Raw genomic sequence first — 17,412 nt, forward strand, 5'->3', positions numbered from 1 at the left:
CCGATGGCGCTTTTTTCTAGGTTTCTGAATTTCTTGTTTTCTGTGATTGTCCTTCTAGGCATTCTATCGCTAGGGGACGGTATCAATCGCTCTCGCGAATGATCCATCGATGCAGAGGGGACATCTTCGTTTGTCGATGTGCAACAAACAGGGGTTGGTTCATCGTCGGCCGTCTCGACGATTCAGGGTGACAACGGAGTTCGCGCGCTCTCCTCCTGCTACTCGCGCCACATCAATCTCCTCGGTATGGTGGGTGTTGGTGTTGTGAAAGCTCTCAGCCGAACGACCGCGACGATGGTCGCTCGTGATCAGCCCGCCGTCTCTCGTCTGCTCTAGTTTCTGCACATAGTGACCGCTGTACACAGCCTCCTAGGTGTGCTCTTCGATTCTTGATGCTTCGGTGAATGCTAGCCACGAGAGGGCACGCAGCTTCTAGGACGTATCCATCTCGTCGTTGGTAGCAGTAGCGTTGTTGGCGTCGCCACTCTTCTTGCCGAGCTCGGGACGCTGCGTCTGCACCCAGGTCATGAATTCGTCGATCGCCATGGGCCAAGCACCGTCCTCGTTCCACCACTCCAGCTTCTCTGCACCAGGCTCGATGCTCTTGAGACACAGCTCGCCGACCATGTTCCAGAGGTCTTTGTTGACAGGACGCTTGTGCTTGTTGGTGGTGTACTCAAGCCAGAGGTCGAGCCAGGGGGTCTCAGGGGAGGTAGGGGTCACCCAGTCAATACCGCCTGAGGATGCGGTGAAGAACTGTCTCCAGAAGTCAGTGGCAGTCTCGATGGCAACGTTGCGCTGTCCTTCTTGAGTGCCAAACTTGAAGGTCGCACGGTACGTGGTCTTGAAAAAGGCAGGGTCGCTGGCGAGCTTATTGCGGAGAATAGACATGTGGTTGGCTTGCTTGGAGATAGTGTCAAGAATCTTAGAGGAAGTGGCGGAGGCGGAAGTCCAGCCACTGATGAAGGCATCACGCTCGAACTCGCCAACAGAGGTGCTGCCGAGAAGCTCGTGCAGAGCGGTCAAAGCAGGTTCCTCGAAGGAAACTCCGACGTCGCGGATGTAGCGCGCGGTGCCACGATCCTCGTCCTCTTCAATCTGCATGAGGTCCTTGTTGGTGGAAGCTAGATCAAGTTAGCCACGATCAGGGTGGAAGGATTAGTCACTTACAAGAATATTTGTCAAATATGGCGCCTAGGGAGGCCGCAAGAGGAGATGCATTGGTACCGGTACCATAGAAACTATTAGGTAGACGTTAGTGTTGAGGTGGCAAAGTAAAAAGCGTTTGGAGCGGGGCTTGGAAATTCAGCAACAAGGGTCGGTCCTAAGTAGGTGGCGAATCAAAGAGTGCAGACCTGGTGCTTGGTGACTGGGTGCTTGCTGGCTCAGTGTCTGCTGGCGGGCCGATGGCAGGCTGATTGATGGCAGGCTGGGCGGTCGCGGCCGCAACGACATTTGGGAAGCCAGCCAAGTCCGCAATTTGTCTTGCGACCCAGCTGACGGGTGGGTCCGGCGCCGGCGAGGGTGGTAGCAACTCCAAACCGGCACTCATCATTCTGGCGGCATAGTGATTCTCGCGGTCTTTGACCCGAGCCCAGATACATGCAAACCACTCCAACTCGGATGAGCTGTTGACGTCGATACCATCACGACGAGCATCCTCCAGGAAGTCATCGGCGTATGGGGCACGAGGAATTGGGGTGCGGGAAGGAAGATCAACTGACTCTGTCTTAGCTTTCTTCGCTCGAGGTGCGGCCGCATTGGCGGGAGCCTTACGTCTGGGGGGCATTTTGTGTTGTTGACAGGATAAAGAATGTGTGGTAACAGAGATGGGATGACAAGCGCTTCGTACAATGTCGGGATAGTACAATCGATGTTTGGTAGTTGAGAGGACACAACTGGCGAAGGTGCAAGAGTGTGAAGAAAAGTTGAAGTTGGCACCTTCTTGTCGCGGTTTTCATGGTACTTCCTCATCACCGCGGTGACTATCCCAACAACGAGCCACAAAGCATACCTCTTAATCTTCACACAGACACAAAGGCAGAAGTTCAGACAGGTAGCAACAGAGAGGCACCTACCTATCCAGGGCTCGCTCTAAATTCCAGTCTTGTTGCTTGAGAAACTGAACCAGTGGTTAGATCTCGCTCAGTCGGTCAAATGGACACTGTCATACCTTTGCCGCTATGCTCTCCTTCGCCTGGGTGAAGTTGCAAAATTGGTTGATCTGCGCTCGTTGACTTGAGCTGTATGTCGGCATTCTGAACCACGATGACCCGAAGGTCGGATACAGCTATCGTGCCTCAGAAAGATGGTCGGCAGCGAACATGCACTGTCTCAGCAGAGGCAAACAGGTCTCAATCTAGTATATAGTCGCTAGGTATGAGGAGGTACAAGGTCTTTGCAAATGGGTTGTGACAGAGAGTGCGATGATAGCAGGCGGTTGTCATCAGGCAAATAGCCGTCGACGCCTATTCATAGCCAAGACGCTAGGGGTTATGTCAGCTCTTAACGCCGGCAGGCGGATCTTAGGCGGCTCAGGCAGTGAATTCACATTATCAGGTTCACAAAGCATTGCAGTGCCTAGGACTCACACTTCAATTCCCTGGACCAGCAGAGAAGTCACTGACCTCGACTCTTCTCGATTATTTGCTCAGGAGGCCGCGGGGAGGACGAGCGACCTCAGAGCCATCCAGCCAGGCATGATTTCATGCCGGCTTTGCATGCGAAAGAAGAGCACCGGTGGGCAGAAGACTGAGATAATCCAGCTGAAAACGACTGCATTGCGAACGGTCGTATCAAGTCCAAGTTCACGGCCAAGCCTCGAGTGCAAGCTGCGAGTACCAAGTAATTTCGAATCACTGTTGCGTCAGGTCGATTGTTTCCCAATATTATTGCATGATCACTTAATCCAACAAGCTCTGTAAGGCCCTTTGCATTGAACCCTCCCCTGGGTCAGGATTCATCACTGTGGCTGTGTCTGTAACCGGGCGGCCGGGGACCTGCAGACTTGTTGCCTTCATCGACCAAAGTGAATCCTGGCCTCTGAGCGCTGCGCCACATCGAAATCCCCACTTAAATGCTTCAAGCGTCATAGCCCTGCTCACTCAAAACGTGCCCGCGCTTTGTTGTAGAGGCCACCTGCATCTGCTTCGTTCGATCCTCTCGTCTTCTATTACATTGAAATCTTCGGAACGAACTTTCCTACTCTCTACTTCAAGACCCAAGCACAAGACCAACACGTGCACGATCCGTCATGGGTGTAAGTCAACTCGGAAATGCCCCTCATCCACCAATGCCCCGCAATTCTGTCCAAGGCAATGTTGTGTACTGAGCTGATGACGCGTTCGCAGTTGGCATCGAAGCTCGCCGCTGCGCAGTCCGCTCCGGGCGGAGCTCCCTATCCTGGTGGCCCAGGTGCTGGCGGCCCTCCTTCTAATCTTCAAGCCGGACCTCAAGGTGGACAATCTGGCGGTTATGTGAGTACCAAGAGCGCCAGGCTGTCAAGAAAGGGTTCGCTGATATCTCCGTGCTAGCCGGGGCAGCAGTCCTATCAGCCTTACCCAGGCGGTGCCCCTCAAAATCAACCACGACCTGTAAGCATTGCCCCTGCCGATAGTGCCTAAAGATCCCTCATCAGCCCCGCTGCGGCTGCTGCGCCGATACCTGTGACGCATGAGCTTGGCCACACCTGCATGACTACATCGCGACAAACGGACCGGACAGCCATTATTTTTTTGGTTTCAACTTCTGGGTCTCTGCACACCATACCATTCTGTTAGACATATCAACGAGTGCGCCCTTGTTACCATGAGCAAGTTCTCTTCAAAACTGTCGCAGAGCAATTCTGCATCAGCCCCATATCCTGGCGCATCCGCTCAACCTCCGCAACCACCTTGGTCGCCAAATTCGATATCACCCTATCCACAAGGCCCTCCAGTTCCTCCTCGTCCGAGCGCATCACCTCAGCCCGGCCAGCAGCGACCTCCACAACCGCAACAGCAGATGTATGGGTCACCCCATCTCGGTGCGCCGCAACAATGGCAACAGCAGTCTTACAACTCTCCACAACAACAATATGGGCAGCCACAGGGGTACCCTCCCTCACCTCAGCCTCCAAACTCATATGCTTCACCACCCCCGCAACAATCCGCATACGCATCATACGGGTCGCAATATCAGCCACCAGGTCAGGTGCAGCACAATCAAGCGTATCCCGGACGGCAGCCATACCCGCAGCAGGGCTATGTTCGTTTTGACTTGCACAATATTTCGTTTGAGAATATCAAGCTAACTCATGCTCTAGGGCGGTGGTCCCCAGGGTGGTCAACCACCTTACCCCGGTGGTCCCCAAGGCGGTCCCCCGGGTGGTCCTCAGGGTGGATATGGCGGTGCTCCAGGTGGCCCTCAAGGCGGCTATGGAGGTCCTCAAGGCGGTCCCGGTCAAGGCGGTCCTCCGCCTCCGGCAGCCGGCAATCCCGCCGCATACCAGAAGCTTCTGGAAGGCTGCATCCAAGAGAAGGGTCTACAAGCTTTCTATCCTCCAGGATCTCCCGCGCTTAATCAGATCGTTGGCCGGGCTGCTCAGCAAGTTGCCACCCTCGCCCAGCAATGGCGCATCAGCACCGAGATTGCTTCCGATATCGTCAAGCTGGCACTCTATGATGTCATTCTCTACATCGACGACAGTGGTTCAATGGCTTTTGAGGAAAACGGCGAACGGATTGATGATCTGAAACTCATTCTCTCTCGTGTCGCATTTGCGACTTCCTTGTTCGACGCGGACGGCATTCAAGTTCGCTTCATGAACTCTGCGGATCAAGGCAACGGCATTAGGGACGAGCGAATGGTTAACGAGATGATCTCTCGTACCAAGTTTTCCGGCCTCACGCCCATGGGTCGCGAGCTGCAGAACAAGATTCTCGGACCTCTTGTCCTGGGCCCTGCCCGGTCCGGCCAACTTCAAAAGCCGATCTTGGTCATCACAATCACCGACGGCCAACCCACTGGCGAGTCTCCCTCGGATGTTGCCCGAATCGTCACGAATGCTAGCACCGAACTTCAACGCTCTCGTTATGGCAAGGGCGCTCTGGCTTTCCAATTCGCTCAGGTGGGCAACGATTTGAAAGCACAAGAATTCCTTGGCAAGCTAGATGAGGACCCGACGATTGGTGATATCATTGATTGCACATCCAGTAAGTTTCGATGAACTCATCTTCAGCGTTTTTTTGGGCAAGACTGATCATTTTAGATTACGAGGTCGAGTCGGCCGAAATGGCTCGCGCTAACCCACCCGTTGACCTGACCCCAGAGCTCTGGCTCATCAAGCTACTGCTCGGTGCCATCGACAGCTCGTATGATGCCAAAGACGAGAAGAGTAATGCCCCGCGTCCCCCGCAGCAAGGTCCTGGCGGCTATGGTGGCCCACCACCTGGTCAGTACGGCGGTCCACCTCCTGGCCAGTATGGTGGCCCTCCCCCTGGTCAGCAAGGTGGTTACCCTCCCCAGCAGGGTGGCTATGGTGGTCCTCAGCAAGGCGGTTACGGTGGCCCTCAACAAGGTGGTTACGGTGGCCCTCAGCAGGGAGGCTATCCGCCACAACAGGGTGGCTACGGTGCGCCTCCTCCTCCCAGATACTGAGGACACGGTGATGGAGTAGCAATCGAGGATCCGGTGTCTGCCGCAATCATATGGTGGGCGGCTGTTGTCGTGCAGCTCCTCAGGGGTCGACCCAATAAAATAGCTGAGGCAACGAGCAGGCGTGTAATGACAGTCTTACATAAACCTAGGCGGCGACGATACCATCAAAATGTCAATAGGAGTAATGCATCCCGGATAGTTTCCAGTCCAGGCCAATGTAGATGCAAGGCTGAGGCCCCTTGAAGCCTCGATTCCGCCCGGAGCGGGGAATTGCCGAAAGCCGGCTGCGGATCGGGAAGGTCGGGTTCGGCCGAGTCATCTCCTCGTCCACGTCGTCTTGTAAGAGCACAGTACCACTCTTTCGCGACCGTGTCACAGCTCGTACCGTGGCATAGTGCTGCACAACATCGCTTGATGTGAATCGCTGTGGCTGCCACCAGTTCAAGAACTACTCCGCATGGTCTGAGCGGGCCCTGCAGTCGCCTCCGCGCGAGTTGCGATTGCCATGGAAATACCATCGTCTGCAGTCTTGTCGGCAACTGCTACCCCCACTGCCTTCCTCTCTTCGAGTTCTTCCTGGTCCAATGTGACAGCATATGCGCTCAACATTAGCTCATCCTATCTCAATCTGTCGTCCGCAGGAGACTTTGCCAAATTACCCTTCCGAATCGCACGAGACCTTGATAACGCCGTCTTCCGAACCCTGCCACGCTACCTCCTTGAAGCGACTGGCTTGATCTCAGTAGCGGCGGCCAACGACAACATTGCTGCTCCGGCTGCTAACGTTGCGGGCGAGGCAGCTGCTCACGCAGGAGCAGAGGCAGCAGTCTCGTGGTCAGACATTATTTCAGAGGCCTTTCAGGCAAGCACTTTCAAGAGCTACTGGGGAGTGATGCAGTACGTGACCTCCAGATGGGCCTTCACATGCTTTGTTGTGGCTCTGATCTTAAACCGTGTATCGGTCTATGGCGCCTCGCGTCAACGCATCTTCCTATCATGGAACAAGAGACTCGCGCTTCGTTTGGTGCCAATCATGCTATTCATACCTCAGATCTACCAGCTACTCTCCGCCATCCGCTGTCAGACCTCGCCAGACTATTCATTGTACCGACATGGGGACAACAACAAGTACAGCACGCTGGACTGGTCGACTGACGGAGGTACACTGTATTCGCTGACGTCTAAAGGCCTCTACTGGCAGACCGACGCCCAAGCTTGTGCCGCGGTTGGAATGAGCAGACCAGAGCCAGATGTCAGAGCGCCTTATGGATCGTTCTCGCTGCTTTGGCCTACCTTCCTACGGCTGGCGTTGTCGCACATGGTTGAAAGCTTGTCCTGCTCGCTACAGCAAATTCCTCTCATGACCGAAGTCGGCATGTCAGTGTTTGAACACTCGCTCGCCTTCGCCGAAGCAGAATCTATGATTACATCGACTCTGACGATGCTTGCGAAACAAGCCAGGGCGGCTTCGAAGACGACCGCAACCGTCTCAGCAACATCCACTCCCAGTTCGACGGGGCTGGTTATGGCTTCCGGAACGGTCATGGCTCTCAGCGATGCAGTGAGCTCCCTGATGAGCCCGCACATACTGGACAGAATCAATGTGCCTGTTGAAGTACTTCTTGTGGCGTTGCTCTCGGCCTCAAATGCGCTATGCTCCAACATCCTAGCAGTATTGGGCAAGCAACACAGATGGCGGCTCGTCAACACTGCGTTCTGGGGTTGTATGTTCATGGGCTCGTTTGTCTGGGGATTCGCAACGAATAGCATCATGTCACGGGCTGATGAGGGCGACAGCCGGCCAGTCTCGAGCCTTCTGCACTTCCCCACCGTTGCCATCGTCGGTTTTCTGCCTCATATGTTGATATTGCTCGGTATTCTCGTTTGTCTGGCCATCTACAGCATTGCTCTGACGCTGACTGCGCTTTCTCTGGGCACAAATCCAAGTATACCTCAACCCAGCAGCCTCAAGGAAAGATTCATCATTGCCCACGACAATTTGACTGCTGCAATTCAGCTTCGTGGCATTCAGCTTCGGTGGGCAGAAGACTTCTACACCGCCCTGCTTCGAATCGGTTTCACTGCTCTTACAGCTGCTTCCGAGGCAGTTTTCTTGAACGAGGGTCGATCTGTAGAGATGAGGCAGTTCACCTGGCTTGAAGAAGAGCGACTTGATGAGTTGCAACTGTCAAGAGATCGACAGAGTGCAGTACCTACATTTCAGATTGTTGAAGAATATGGAGTTCCATCGTCAAGTCCGGGTGGGTCGGACCAAGGAGGTGTTTGGGAATCCGGCTACTCAAAAGAACGCAAATTTGACAAGAAGGAGGGTGAGCTATCCGGCAAAGATTCTTTTGCATACCCTACACCACGCCAGGACGGCGTTGGTGCCTTTCAGAGGACCACAAGATTCTACTTGCTCCTCATCTACATTCGAGGTATCATGTTTCTTATGGCTGGCTGGATAGCATTCGGCATCGGCGTCACACTGGACAAAGTGGGAATTACCAGTAGACCACGATGGCTGAGGCGAATTGTAGGCAGGTCTCTCAAGGGTGCCTCACGAGAGAGAGACCGCATGAACTCCGATCTCCTGCATGGGAATGCTGGGCGAGGCGATGCGCCGGACAATCCCGCTCTGGACATCGAGACAGAAATGCGACGAAACATTCAACGAGACCACGAGGGCGAAGAAGCAGAGAAAGTCCTCGACGAGCATATATACCAGTGGTGGAAAGACGGTGGTTGGTTTGGCATGCAAGATAAGAGTGGTGAATACCAGCCAAGCACCATCGACGAAGACGCCACCAGCATCCTCTCCATGTCGACAGCTGCCAGCACCAATGACGATGCCTTTGACGACGATTGGGAAGACGAACCTGAGGGCGCCCGAACCCCCACGCAGATGGTCCATGGCCCCAGTCGTCAGACTTGGTCCTTTTCCGCCGTCGACGTTCGCTCTCGCGAGTCTACTCCGTCAGAATCTGTCGACACTCCTCTCGACCCAGCTACCCTGGCTCGGTTATTGGATCCTCGAGATGCCGACGCACGCGAAGAAGCCCGCATTCTCGCCTCTCATCTATCGACATCGACGGATCATGGGTCCGCAGGGCGAATCATGACGAGATCTCGGTATCGTATGCAGGCCGAGCGCGAGCGCGCCCGTGTCCTCCTCGCCGGTCGCAGGACAACTGACAAACGCACCGCGGCTCGCACGCCAGCAGTACCCCTCTTTACACCGTCCCCAATGACGTCCAGGCCTCGGCCCCTTACACCTGACGAGGAAGCGCAGGCTCTGGAAGCTCTGCTGCTTAAGCACCGTAATACGAAGTCACCGTTCAGCTTGAGCGCGAGCCGCAATGAGGTCAGGGACGAGGCCGACAATGACGGCGCAGGGTCGGGACTCTTGTGCGTGGTGTGCCAGACGAGCTCACGGACCATTATCGCATGGCCATGCCGCTGTCTTTGCGTTTGCGAGGACTGCAGGGTAAGCCTGGCGATGAACAATTTTGGCAATTGCGTGACATGCAGGAGGAATGTCGGCGGTTTCGTTAGGCTGTATGTGCCCTAGAGAGACGAGGATGGCTACATAGAGGCGGCTACATAGAGGAAGCGACGGACACTCGAGATACCGGATAGATACCATGGAGCGTAAATCCCACACGTGAATATGGAACATCTTGCATTAAATTCCCGCTTACACATATTTGTCCGCATTTCGTCTTCTGTAAATGCTACTGTGAACTACCATGCTGTGCTATGCTGTGCTATGCTACAACTGCTGCGCTAACACCGCCGCGGCGCGAAAGTGGGGATATCATGCTCCTTTCCGTATCATGACGGTCGTCGTCTCGTTGGCGCACATACTCTTTTCCGAACATCTTTACCAGAAACTCCTCTTAACATCCACTCCCAGCCCGCGAAACATGTTCCGCAGGGGGCAAACACCTCAATCTCGAAACCTGTTGCTGGCTGATTGATTTCTCACCAGGCACCTCAGAAGTCCCACTCGATGAGCCTTCCATCCTTGTCCCTCAGAACGCCCGTCCACTTCCCACCTTTGCCGTCGAGGCCATCTCCACCCTCGCCTTCCGCCTCGCCGCCTGTGCCGTCGTTGACGCCCTTGATCTTCAGCTCCTTGACTTTGACGCCCGTCTTGGTGGGCGGCGGCTTGTCGCGGTCGACGCGGCGCAGGAGGCTGGGGATCTTGGTGCGTTTGGAGAGGCCAATGCGGTAGCGTGTGAGGGAGGAGGCGGATGAAGAAGAGAGCGGCGTGGGCTTCAAAGGCGAGTGTGTGGGTTTCTTGTGCGGTGAAGGCGTGGCTGTGTTGGTTGGCGCTTTGGGAGGGGTGAGATTGGTTGGGGCGGGAGTGTTCCCTTTGTCGGCGTCGGTGGGGGCACTAGGGGGTTCGGCTTGGGTGGTGGTGGTGGTGGTGGTGGTAGCAGAGCCTGGATCGTTTGCTTCTTCGTCTTCGTCGTCTGAGTCGGTGATAACGGCCCTGGACTTGGCTGGCGCTTTTGCCTTGCCCTTTGCATCTGGCGCAAGAACGGGAGCAGGAATATTAGAGTCTTTGGTTGCCAGGGCAGGCCTGATGCCCTGATGTTCCTCAGACGCTACCGCCTGGTTCAACATTAGGTCTTCCTTGCCCTTGGTGGCGCCCTTTTTTGGTCGTCCTCTCTTCTTCGCGTCCCTCTTTCCCTTCTTCTCGGATGTGCCATCGCTCTGACCTTCACCCTCCTCCCCAAGAAGAGGAACCTCAACGCTGACCATCGGACCTTTCCTTCCAAGTTTCTGTACTTCCTCTGCCTGTAGCTCATCAGCGGATTCGTCTTCCTTGGGTTCCTCTTGCTCTTTCTTGAGGAGACCGAGGTCGGGAGGCAAGTCGAGCTTGACAGTTGCAGGCTTGCTGTCCATCCACACGACGTCATCCTCGCCATCGCTGAGCATCGAATCCGATGGCTTGGAGAGTGCTGCTGCGGAGGTTTTAGCACGCTTGACCTTGGATTTCTTGCTTTTGGTGATCGAAGGCTTGGAGGCCAAGGTCGCGGGTGCTGGTGTCGATGCAGGGGCTTGAGCGGTCTTGTTTGATGCGAAAACGGTCGGGGCTTCCTCGTTGACGCGGTTGGAGCGGGAGCGGCTGGGCCGGGGCTGATAATTCTCTCGCGGTAGGCCGATGATCTGCTCATCGTCGAGGTGAAGTTCACTTGAGGGGAGTTTCTTAGGCTCGCCTGCCCGAGCGTCTTCAGCCCCAGTCTTCTTGCGTTTCTTCTTGGTGTTACTAGCGGCCTGGGACGTTTGCGAGGCTTGCGAGGAGAGGTCCATGGTGTTTGCACGGGATCTGGCCGCAGCGAAAGGTTGTTGATCGGTAGCTGGCCCCATAGAGACGTCGGCTGGACCCTCACTAGCAAGCTCGTCGACATCGCCAGTATTCTTCTTTGGACGGCCGCGCTTTCTCGTGACAGGTCTATCTGATATAGTGAATGCAGGCTCCGCTGATGCAGAGGCTGCACGGCGTATTGAAGGTGGAGATACTGTAGATCGAGACGTGGGGCCATCAGTCTTACGACGTTTTGAGGATCGTTCGGTCGTGGCATGCGTTTCATGAGAGAGGTTCATAGTTCCCTCTCCCTCACTAAGGGGCTCGATTGGGGGTGCCGATGGGGTGCCTCTGCGTACAGGGGAGGTCATTATCTGGCTTTGGACATCGGGAATCACGAAGTGATCAATCATGTCATATAACTGATCATCGTGTGATTTCGCAGTTATGTGGCTGATATCTGGTGATGTTGGATTTTCCATTGACACTTGGCTGATACTGCCGAAGGGATTCATATTCATGTCGAGTCCTTGATCACCCCGGAAATCCAGGTTGATAGACTGATAACCGCCCATTGATGACATTGTGGTCGTTACGTGGTGTTTTGGCGTTGTAGTGCTCTGCTGTAGAAGGCTGACGACTCTTCTCGGACGATTACGCTCTCGCTGGGTGACCTCCGCTGCGTCAGATTTGGGTGGTAGCATGGATGGCAAGTCACCCTCGAGGCGACCTTCGCCTTCCAGTTGCTCCGTCGTATCTGACATTTGAGCTGGGTCGGCGGCAGCAAAGATGTCGGAAGTATAGTCTCTGGTTCTAGAACCATACGTCTTTGGGCGTTTCGACTTTGGCTCTTCAGCAGCCAAAACGTGTGGCCCTGGGCCGTCGGATTGTGCTCTTTTCCTAATCCTGTCTGGGGTTGACGTCAAGGTCGCACTCGGTATTGCGGAGACAGCATCATCGGCACCATCGAATTGTGCTGCATTTAGGCCACGCATCAACCTCTCCGTACTGCTGGTACTCTTGGTCGCACTCGAGTCCAGCGTAGAAAGTCGTTGGGTAGAGTCTTGATGTTCTGCTGTGCCATTTGAGCGCGTCGTCGGCGGAGAAGGGGGCACGTCGAGAGCTGAGCGGTCGTGGGTGATGATGTCCGACTCACCGTCAGAGTCCGCAATCTCGGGAGCCATCCCCAGGCAGGTCTTTGCGTGTCTGCGATGCCAGAGATGCTGGCTGGTCGGAGGTTTTATTCCGCACAACGCGTCGAAGCTTGCACGCGTAATGCTTGCACTAAAACGAAAATGCGGGGTAGTCAACAGCCACCACCCCGGCAAGCCACGATTCCAGCTTGGATCTCGACAAATGGAAAGCCTCCGGAGCCTCTTCCCCGGTGGCTCTCCGGTGGTACATGTGGTCCCTAAGAATATACGTTCTAGGTGTGTTATCGGCCTGTATACCAGTAGCCACCATTCCCGGCTACAGCCTCACCGCTGAAGCGACGAGAATCTTCTCCAATCTAATCCTCTATACACACCTCGTGGACAGCTGGATAGCAGGGCAAAGCAAAAAGCCCCCACTCGCTAGTCACCTATAGTGGCGCAGGATGCTACACGTTGCACGGATGCACCCGCCCAACGGGTCTTCAATCCTTGCCCCATTCCTGAACCGAGAAAGATTGAACACCGCTGAATATACAGAAGCAAGACTGCGACCGCCACAGAGCCCCTTGCGCGTGGAAGAAGATCAGGCCGTATCATAGATCCTTTACCTAAGTCGGCGGTGCGCCGGCCACTAGACCCAGGCATCAACCATCCGTCTTCCCGCGGGCACGTCCCTAGTTACTTAGAGCAGAAGCATTGGGAAGAAAATGTTGTACAAGTGCTAGACTGTCAGCCGGGGAATGCAGGCCGACCCCTGTTGATCGAAGGTCGGTAGTCGCGAGCTGTCGACGCTGGTCAACACGTGCAGACGTCTCTGCAACAGATTGGCCCAACCCGTCTCGCTCACCGCAAGAGCTCTGGCCAGTACACCCAGGATAGACAGCACACCCTCTATGCCTCATCCGCTGCTGAAACGAAAACGTGTTGTAAAAGCGAGGCCAGCAACAGGGGCACGTTGTTGTACCGCTGGCCCAGCCCACGTCATGGTGACTGTCGCCGCCGCCCGCGGGCAAAATAGAATTTCCTCTCCCCACAAGATAACGCTTTTTCACACAGGTCCTCTCAGACTCCCTTTCCCAACCCCCGGTCGCCTGCAATTGGACATCCATCGATCCTCTTCGTCGCTCATTGATTTCTTTTGACCGCCATTCCCAGGCCCTTGACTGCGACGTCCCCTTGAGGCTGTGCGCGACCGTTTTCAACCATCTCATATCCCGCACCTCATCGCCAATCTGCCCCCCGTCCCACCTCCGCCAGCCAATCCTGCCCAATCACGTTCCCACGCCGCGACCTTTCTGGCAACCGATTGCCCAATGTCCTCCCCATGTCAGATCGTCTCTCTGCCGGAACTGAGCACGCCCCTGCCGCGCCGATACCGACCCAACATAACCCTGCATCTCGGAACACGCAGAATAATGCTCCGCCTACACATCACCAGCCGGTAGCTGCTGCACAAAAGACAGCCCATCCCTCTCGCGATGTCAGGCCAACATCTACTCTTCGTAGGGCTGCCACCTACTCTCCTTCACCTCCTAGCTTGAGGTTGCCCCAACAAGATAGCAGCCAAAACGCAACTGCCCCCGATGATAGGCCTTCTCACTCCACAGCAGGCTTAGTCCTGTCTAGCCAAACAAACATCCCACAGCCTTCAGGATCTAGTGTTTCCTTAACGCTGCCACCTTCTCCCGGACAGACAAAGCGACAGACTTCGGCAGGCGAAAAAACATACAATCAATCAACAGGTACGATCAAGGGCATCAGAAGGGTTGCTTCTGACGGTCATTCGTGGGGCGAGCACTTTCAGGTCACCGTTGGAAGCAGCAAATCTCGAATGGAAGAGCCCGGATCTCAATCCAAACAAGATCCACACGCCCAGCATGTCGAGCCCAACTTTGTCGCCACCGCTTCTACTGAGGCTCGAAGCGACTCAGGGCCTCCAGAGCACAGCTCTACCGTGAGGGAAGCGCTTGGTGATAAGAAGTCCGAACGCAGCGTTAGCCGGGGCAGGTCGCACGTTGACAAATCTATCGAAGCTACCGTTAAGAAACCTGAGACTGGTGGTATCGCTAGGAGTCGCAAAGCCAGTCACATTATGGGTATCTGGGATCCTCAAGCAGATCAAAAGCGGCTTGACCACCGCCAGCTGGATGAGGTTGGTGAAGTCTCCTTGTCTCCACCAAGACCTCTCAGCTCTGGTGGGAGTCGTCTGCCTTCGTCACAGGGCTCTCGTCCTATCTCGCCTTCAACCGTACCCAAGCGCGGTACCTCCTCCGTCTCGCCACCTCCCAGTCCCCTACTACCTGCGGATGCCACTCTGGCTCGCCATGCCTTCCAAACCAAATCCACATCCCCCTTTCGCCAGGCAAAGGCTTCAGAGCAAACTCAGCAACACCCTGTTCCTAAAATTCCGGCAGACCTTCTTGATGATATCAAGCATCAACGCTTCCGACTATCAGAAACCCCACCAGTCCGAAGTCCAGAACCCATGTCTGAATCTCCTCGCCACGTACGCCGAGCCGACGGACGGGAACGACCGCAACAAGAGGAGGTCACCGTTCAACCAGAGCATGAAGAGGAGGAGCATATCTCTGCAGCCGTCTACTATCCACATCCAGGCCCTACGGCAGAAGAAATTGAGAGGTTCAAATCGCCCGGTGACTCTCCAGACATTGATCCCTTGGACCAAAGACTTTCTCCAACTGTGGGAAGGACTACGCTGGCGCCCGCGGAGCAGCGGAGCCAAGAGCAAGATCGTTTGCCCGATCACATTGACATATCTGTGGTTTCCAAGCATGACAAGAAGGTTTTCCATGGAGAATATCAGCCAAGTGAACAATCCGTCGACGAAGCTGCAACACCTAAGCTGGTCCCTGTTCAGGAGCCAAACGTGATCAGTACTTCAGAGTCAGAGCTCGAGTCTGGAGATGAGTACGGCCAGCAAAGTCATGCCGAAGATCTCGCCAGAACCCCGACACAGCCACGAAGTCCTACCCGAAGAAGGGCTGGAACAGTGGCAAAGCCTAAGAACAAGGTTGTTCTCGAACCATACAATCACCAAGTTGGTGGTCACTCTACAATCTTCCGCTTCTCGAAGCGTGCCGTTTGCAAGCAGCTCAACAATCGCGAAAACGAGTTCTATGAGCGAATCGAGCAACGGCATCCAGACATGCTCAAATTTCTACCCATGTACATTGGCGTATTGAATGTAACCTTCTCAAAAGGTCCCAAGCAAGATCCTAGCGATGTGAAGAACACGGACGAGAACCCTGCTGCTCCTGATGATCAGACAGTTGAAGCGAAAGATGCTTTACGGCGTTCGATCAGTGTCAATAGTGATTCACAACCGCGTGTCGTGAGCCACTCCCAGAAATTTGACTCTATCCCACAGGTCCTCATCGCCCAGAACAGGCATATCATTCCTTCGACTTACTTCGACCTTCCTGAACGTCCAAGGAGTGCTGACCCTAACCATGGTCGGAAGAAAAGTACAGATTTGAGGATGACCAATGCTTCTCCTGAGGCCAATGGCGCCAATGGCACGTCTGATCGTCCAAGTATGCATGAGCATACCCCAAGTTGGGGCAATACCACCATCAACCAAGAATTTCGATCCAAAATCTTGAATGAAGTGTTCGGCCAGCCAGTAGTTCAGGACAGACGCCATGGCCACCACTCAACGCATCCAAGAGTGAAAAAAGTTGCCCCAAGGAGGAAGAGCAGTCTCTCCATACAGGCCAAACCTCCAAAGTCTCGATCGAGCAATGGTGCCGGACCTTCGAATACCGGCTTCAACGGCATAGAGTCTGTGGCAGAGGACGAGGGAGTCCTCGATCACTTCTCCTCTTCTACGTCTGCCTTCGATGATCTGCAGGCCCTCGATCGTGTCCGGACTGCAGGTAGCGCAGACTCCAATGACTCAAACAACAAGTATCACATCAAGCGTCGACATTCTGGCTTGGGTCTACGGCGTCACAGGGACTCAGTCAACGGCACTGACAATCCGCCGTTGCAGTACATCGCAGATGCTGCCTACGTAGATCACGACCTACCAGGAGACGTCTTCGCTATGGACGAAGATAAAGAGGTGAAGAAAGACAGCCATCTCCAGGTACCGACTGTCAATGGGTCGCGCTCCAAGCATTCGTCAGAGGAGTCGGCGCGGTCGGATAGATCGCCACATCTGGCGCCAGCCATCAACCATTTACCGTCGAACCCTAAAGAAGCCCAAGCAATCAGCAAATCTGGTGATCGAGTTGCATTTTTTATACTGCTTGAGGATCTCACCAGCGGAATGGGCCGACCTTGTGTGCTGGACCTCAAAATGGGCACCAGGCAGTACGGAATCGAAGCAACCAAGAAGAAGAAGGAGTCGCAGCAGAGAAAGTGCAAGACGACTACATCTCGACAGCTGGGCGTACGAGTGTGTGGTATGCAGACATTTGACAAGAAGAACAAAAAGGCATCGTACGAGGACAAGTACTTTGGTCGCGATCTCAAGGCTGGTCCGCAATTCCGCGACGCTTTGACCCGATTCTTATACGATGGGATCAGTTACAGCAGTGTGGCTCGCCACATTCCACCGATACTGCAGAAGATCTCGAGGCTCGAGAACATGGTACGTCGCCTTCCAGGCTACCGCTTTTACGCAAGCAGCTTGCTCATGCTGTACGATGCGGAACCGGAAAAATCACGTGAAGCAACCGATGCAGCGAAACATGGCATCGACATCGCCAAGAAGAAGCAAAAGGAAGGCAAGCCATGGCCGCCGCCAATTCAGGTCAAGGTTGTCGACTTCGCGAACTGCATTGTTGGCGAAGATCCACTTCCGCCCAACACTCCTGCACCTCCAGGTCACCCCAATGATATCGACCGTGGTTATCTGCGAGGGCTTCGCACCCTCCGAGCATACTTCGAGCAAATTCTTGCAGACATCAAACGTGAAGATGTGGCCGAAAGAGATCACAATGAGACCGGGACTACGCCGGACAAACATGACGAGATCAGCAGAAGCCTGTCCAAGGGCACGAGATTCAGTGTACCCGAAATTATGGGAGATGATGAAGATGTTAGTGTATAAGATTGACGTGTGTTTGCATAGCGTATGGACTTGGGAGTTCAGGAACTTTACTTTCGACGACTTTTAGAGCGAATATCCCCACGGCAGCGCAATGAGGTACGCTTCTCCTTAAGTATTCCAAGTAGATTATGGTTACGGTGTCATTCTTTTCGCCCAGGTATCTGGGTTCTTGGAGGAGGCATGGATTCGGGGGGCGCATGGAACGGACCAGATAACCAGTGGGTTGC

The 17,412-nt window shown here is 54.7% G+C and overlaps 5 protein-coding genes across 5 annotated transcripts; 3 read left to right on the top strand and 2 right to left on the bottom strand.

Annotated features, from left to right (window-relative positions):
• Nucleotides 1-432: 432 nt before the first annotated feature.
• On the bottom strand, nt 433-1,789 carry HMPREF1541_09755 (uncharacterized protein; the record flags this gene model as incomplete). The annotated part of the gene is made up of 3 exons (XM_008714428.1): nt 433-1,124; nt 1,171-1,241; nt 1,356-1,789. The coding sequence occupies 3 exons, from the start codon at nt 1,787-1,789 to the stop codon at nt 433-435; spliced, it is 1,197 nt and encodes a 398-aa protein (XP_008712650.1).
• A 2,018-nt stretch (nt 1,790-3,807) lies between these two features.
• Nucleotides 3,808-5,637, top strand: HMPREF1541_09756 (uncharacterized protein; the record flags this gene model as incomplete). Its single annotated transcript, XM_008714429.1, has 3 exons — nt 3,808-4,245; nt 4,304-5,192; nt 5,249-5,637. The coding sequence occupies 3 exons, from the start codon at nt 3,808-3,810 to the stop codon at nt 5,635-5,637; spliced, it is 1,716 nt and encodes a 571-aa protein (XP_008712651.1).
• A 505-nt stretch (nt 5,638-6,142) lies between these two features.
• On the top strand, nt 6,143-9,208 carry HMPREF1541_09757 (uncharacterized protein; the record flags this gene model as incomplete). Its single annotated transcript, XM_008714430.1, has 1 exon — nt 6,143-9,208. The coding sequence occupies one exon, from the start codon at nt 6,143-6,145 to the stop codon at nt 9,206-9,208; it is 3,066 nt and encodes a 1,021-aa protein (XP_008712652.1).
• Nucleotides 9,209-9,633: 425 nt separating this feature from the next.
• HMPREF1541_09758 (uncharacterized protein) lies at nt 9,634-12,138 on the bottom strand (the record flags this gene model as incomplete). The annotated part of the gene is made up of 1 exon (XM_008714431.1): nt 9,634-12,138. The coding sequence occupies one exon, from the start codon at nt 12,136-12,138 to the stop codon at nt 9,634-9,636; it is 2,505 nt and encodes an 834-aa protein (XP_008712653.1).
• Nucleotides 12,139-13,939: 1,801 nt separating this feature from the next.
• HMPREF1541_09759 (uncharacterized protein) lies at nt 13,940-17,185 on the top strand (the record flags this gene model as incomplete). The annotated part of the gene is made up of 1 exon (XM_008714432.1): nt 13,940-17,185. One exon carries the CDS (start codon nt 13,940-13,942, stop codon nt 17,183-17,185), a length of 3,246 nt encoding a protein of 1,081 aa, XP_008712654.1.
• Between the last annotated feature and the right edge of the window lie 227 nt (nt 17,186-17,412).

This window comes from Cyphellophora europaea (assembly GCF_000365145.1).
Source record: "Cyphellophora europaea CBS 101466 unplaced genomic scaffold supercont1.11, whole genome shotgun sequence".
NCBI lineage: Eukaryota > Fungi > Ascomycota > Eurotiomycetes > Chaetothyriales > Cyphellophoraceae > Cyphellophora > Cyphellophora europaea.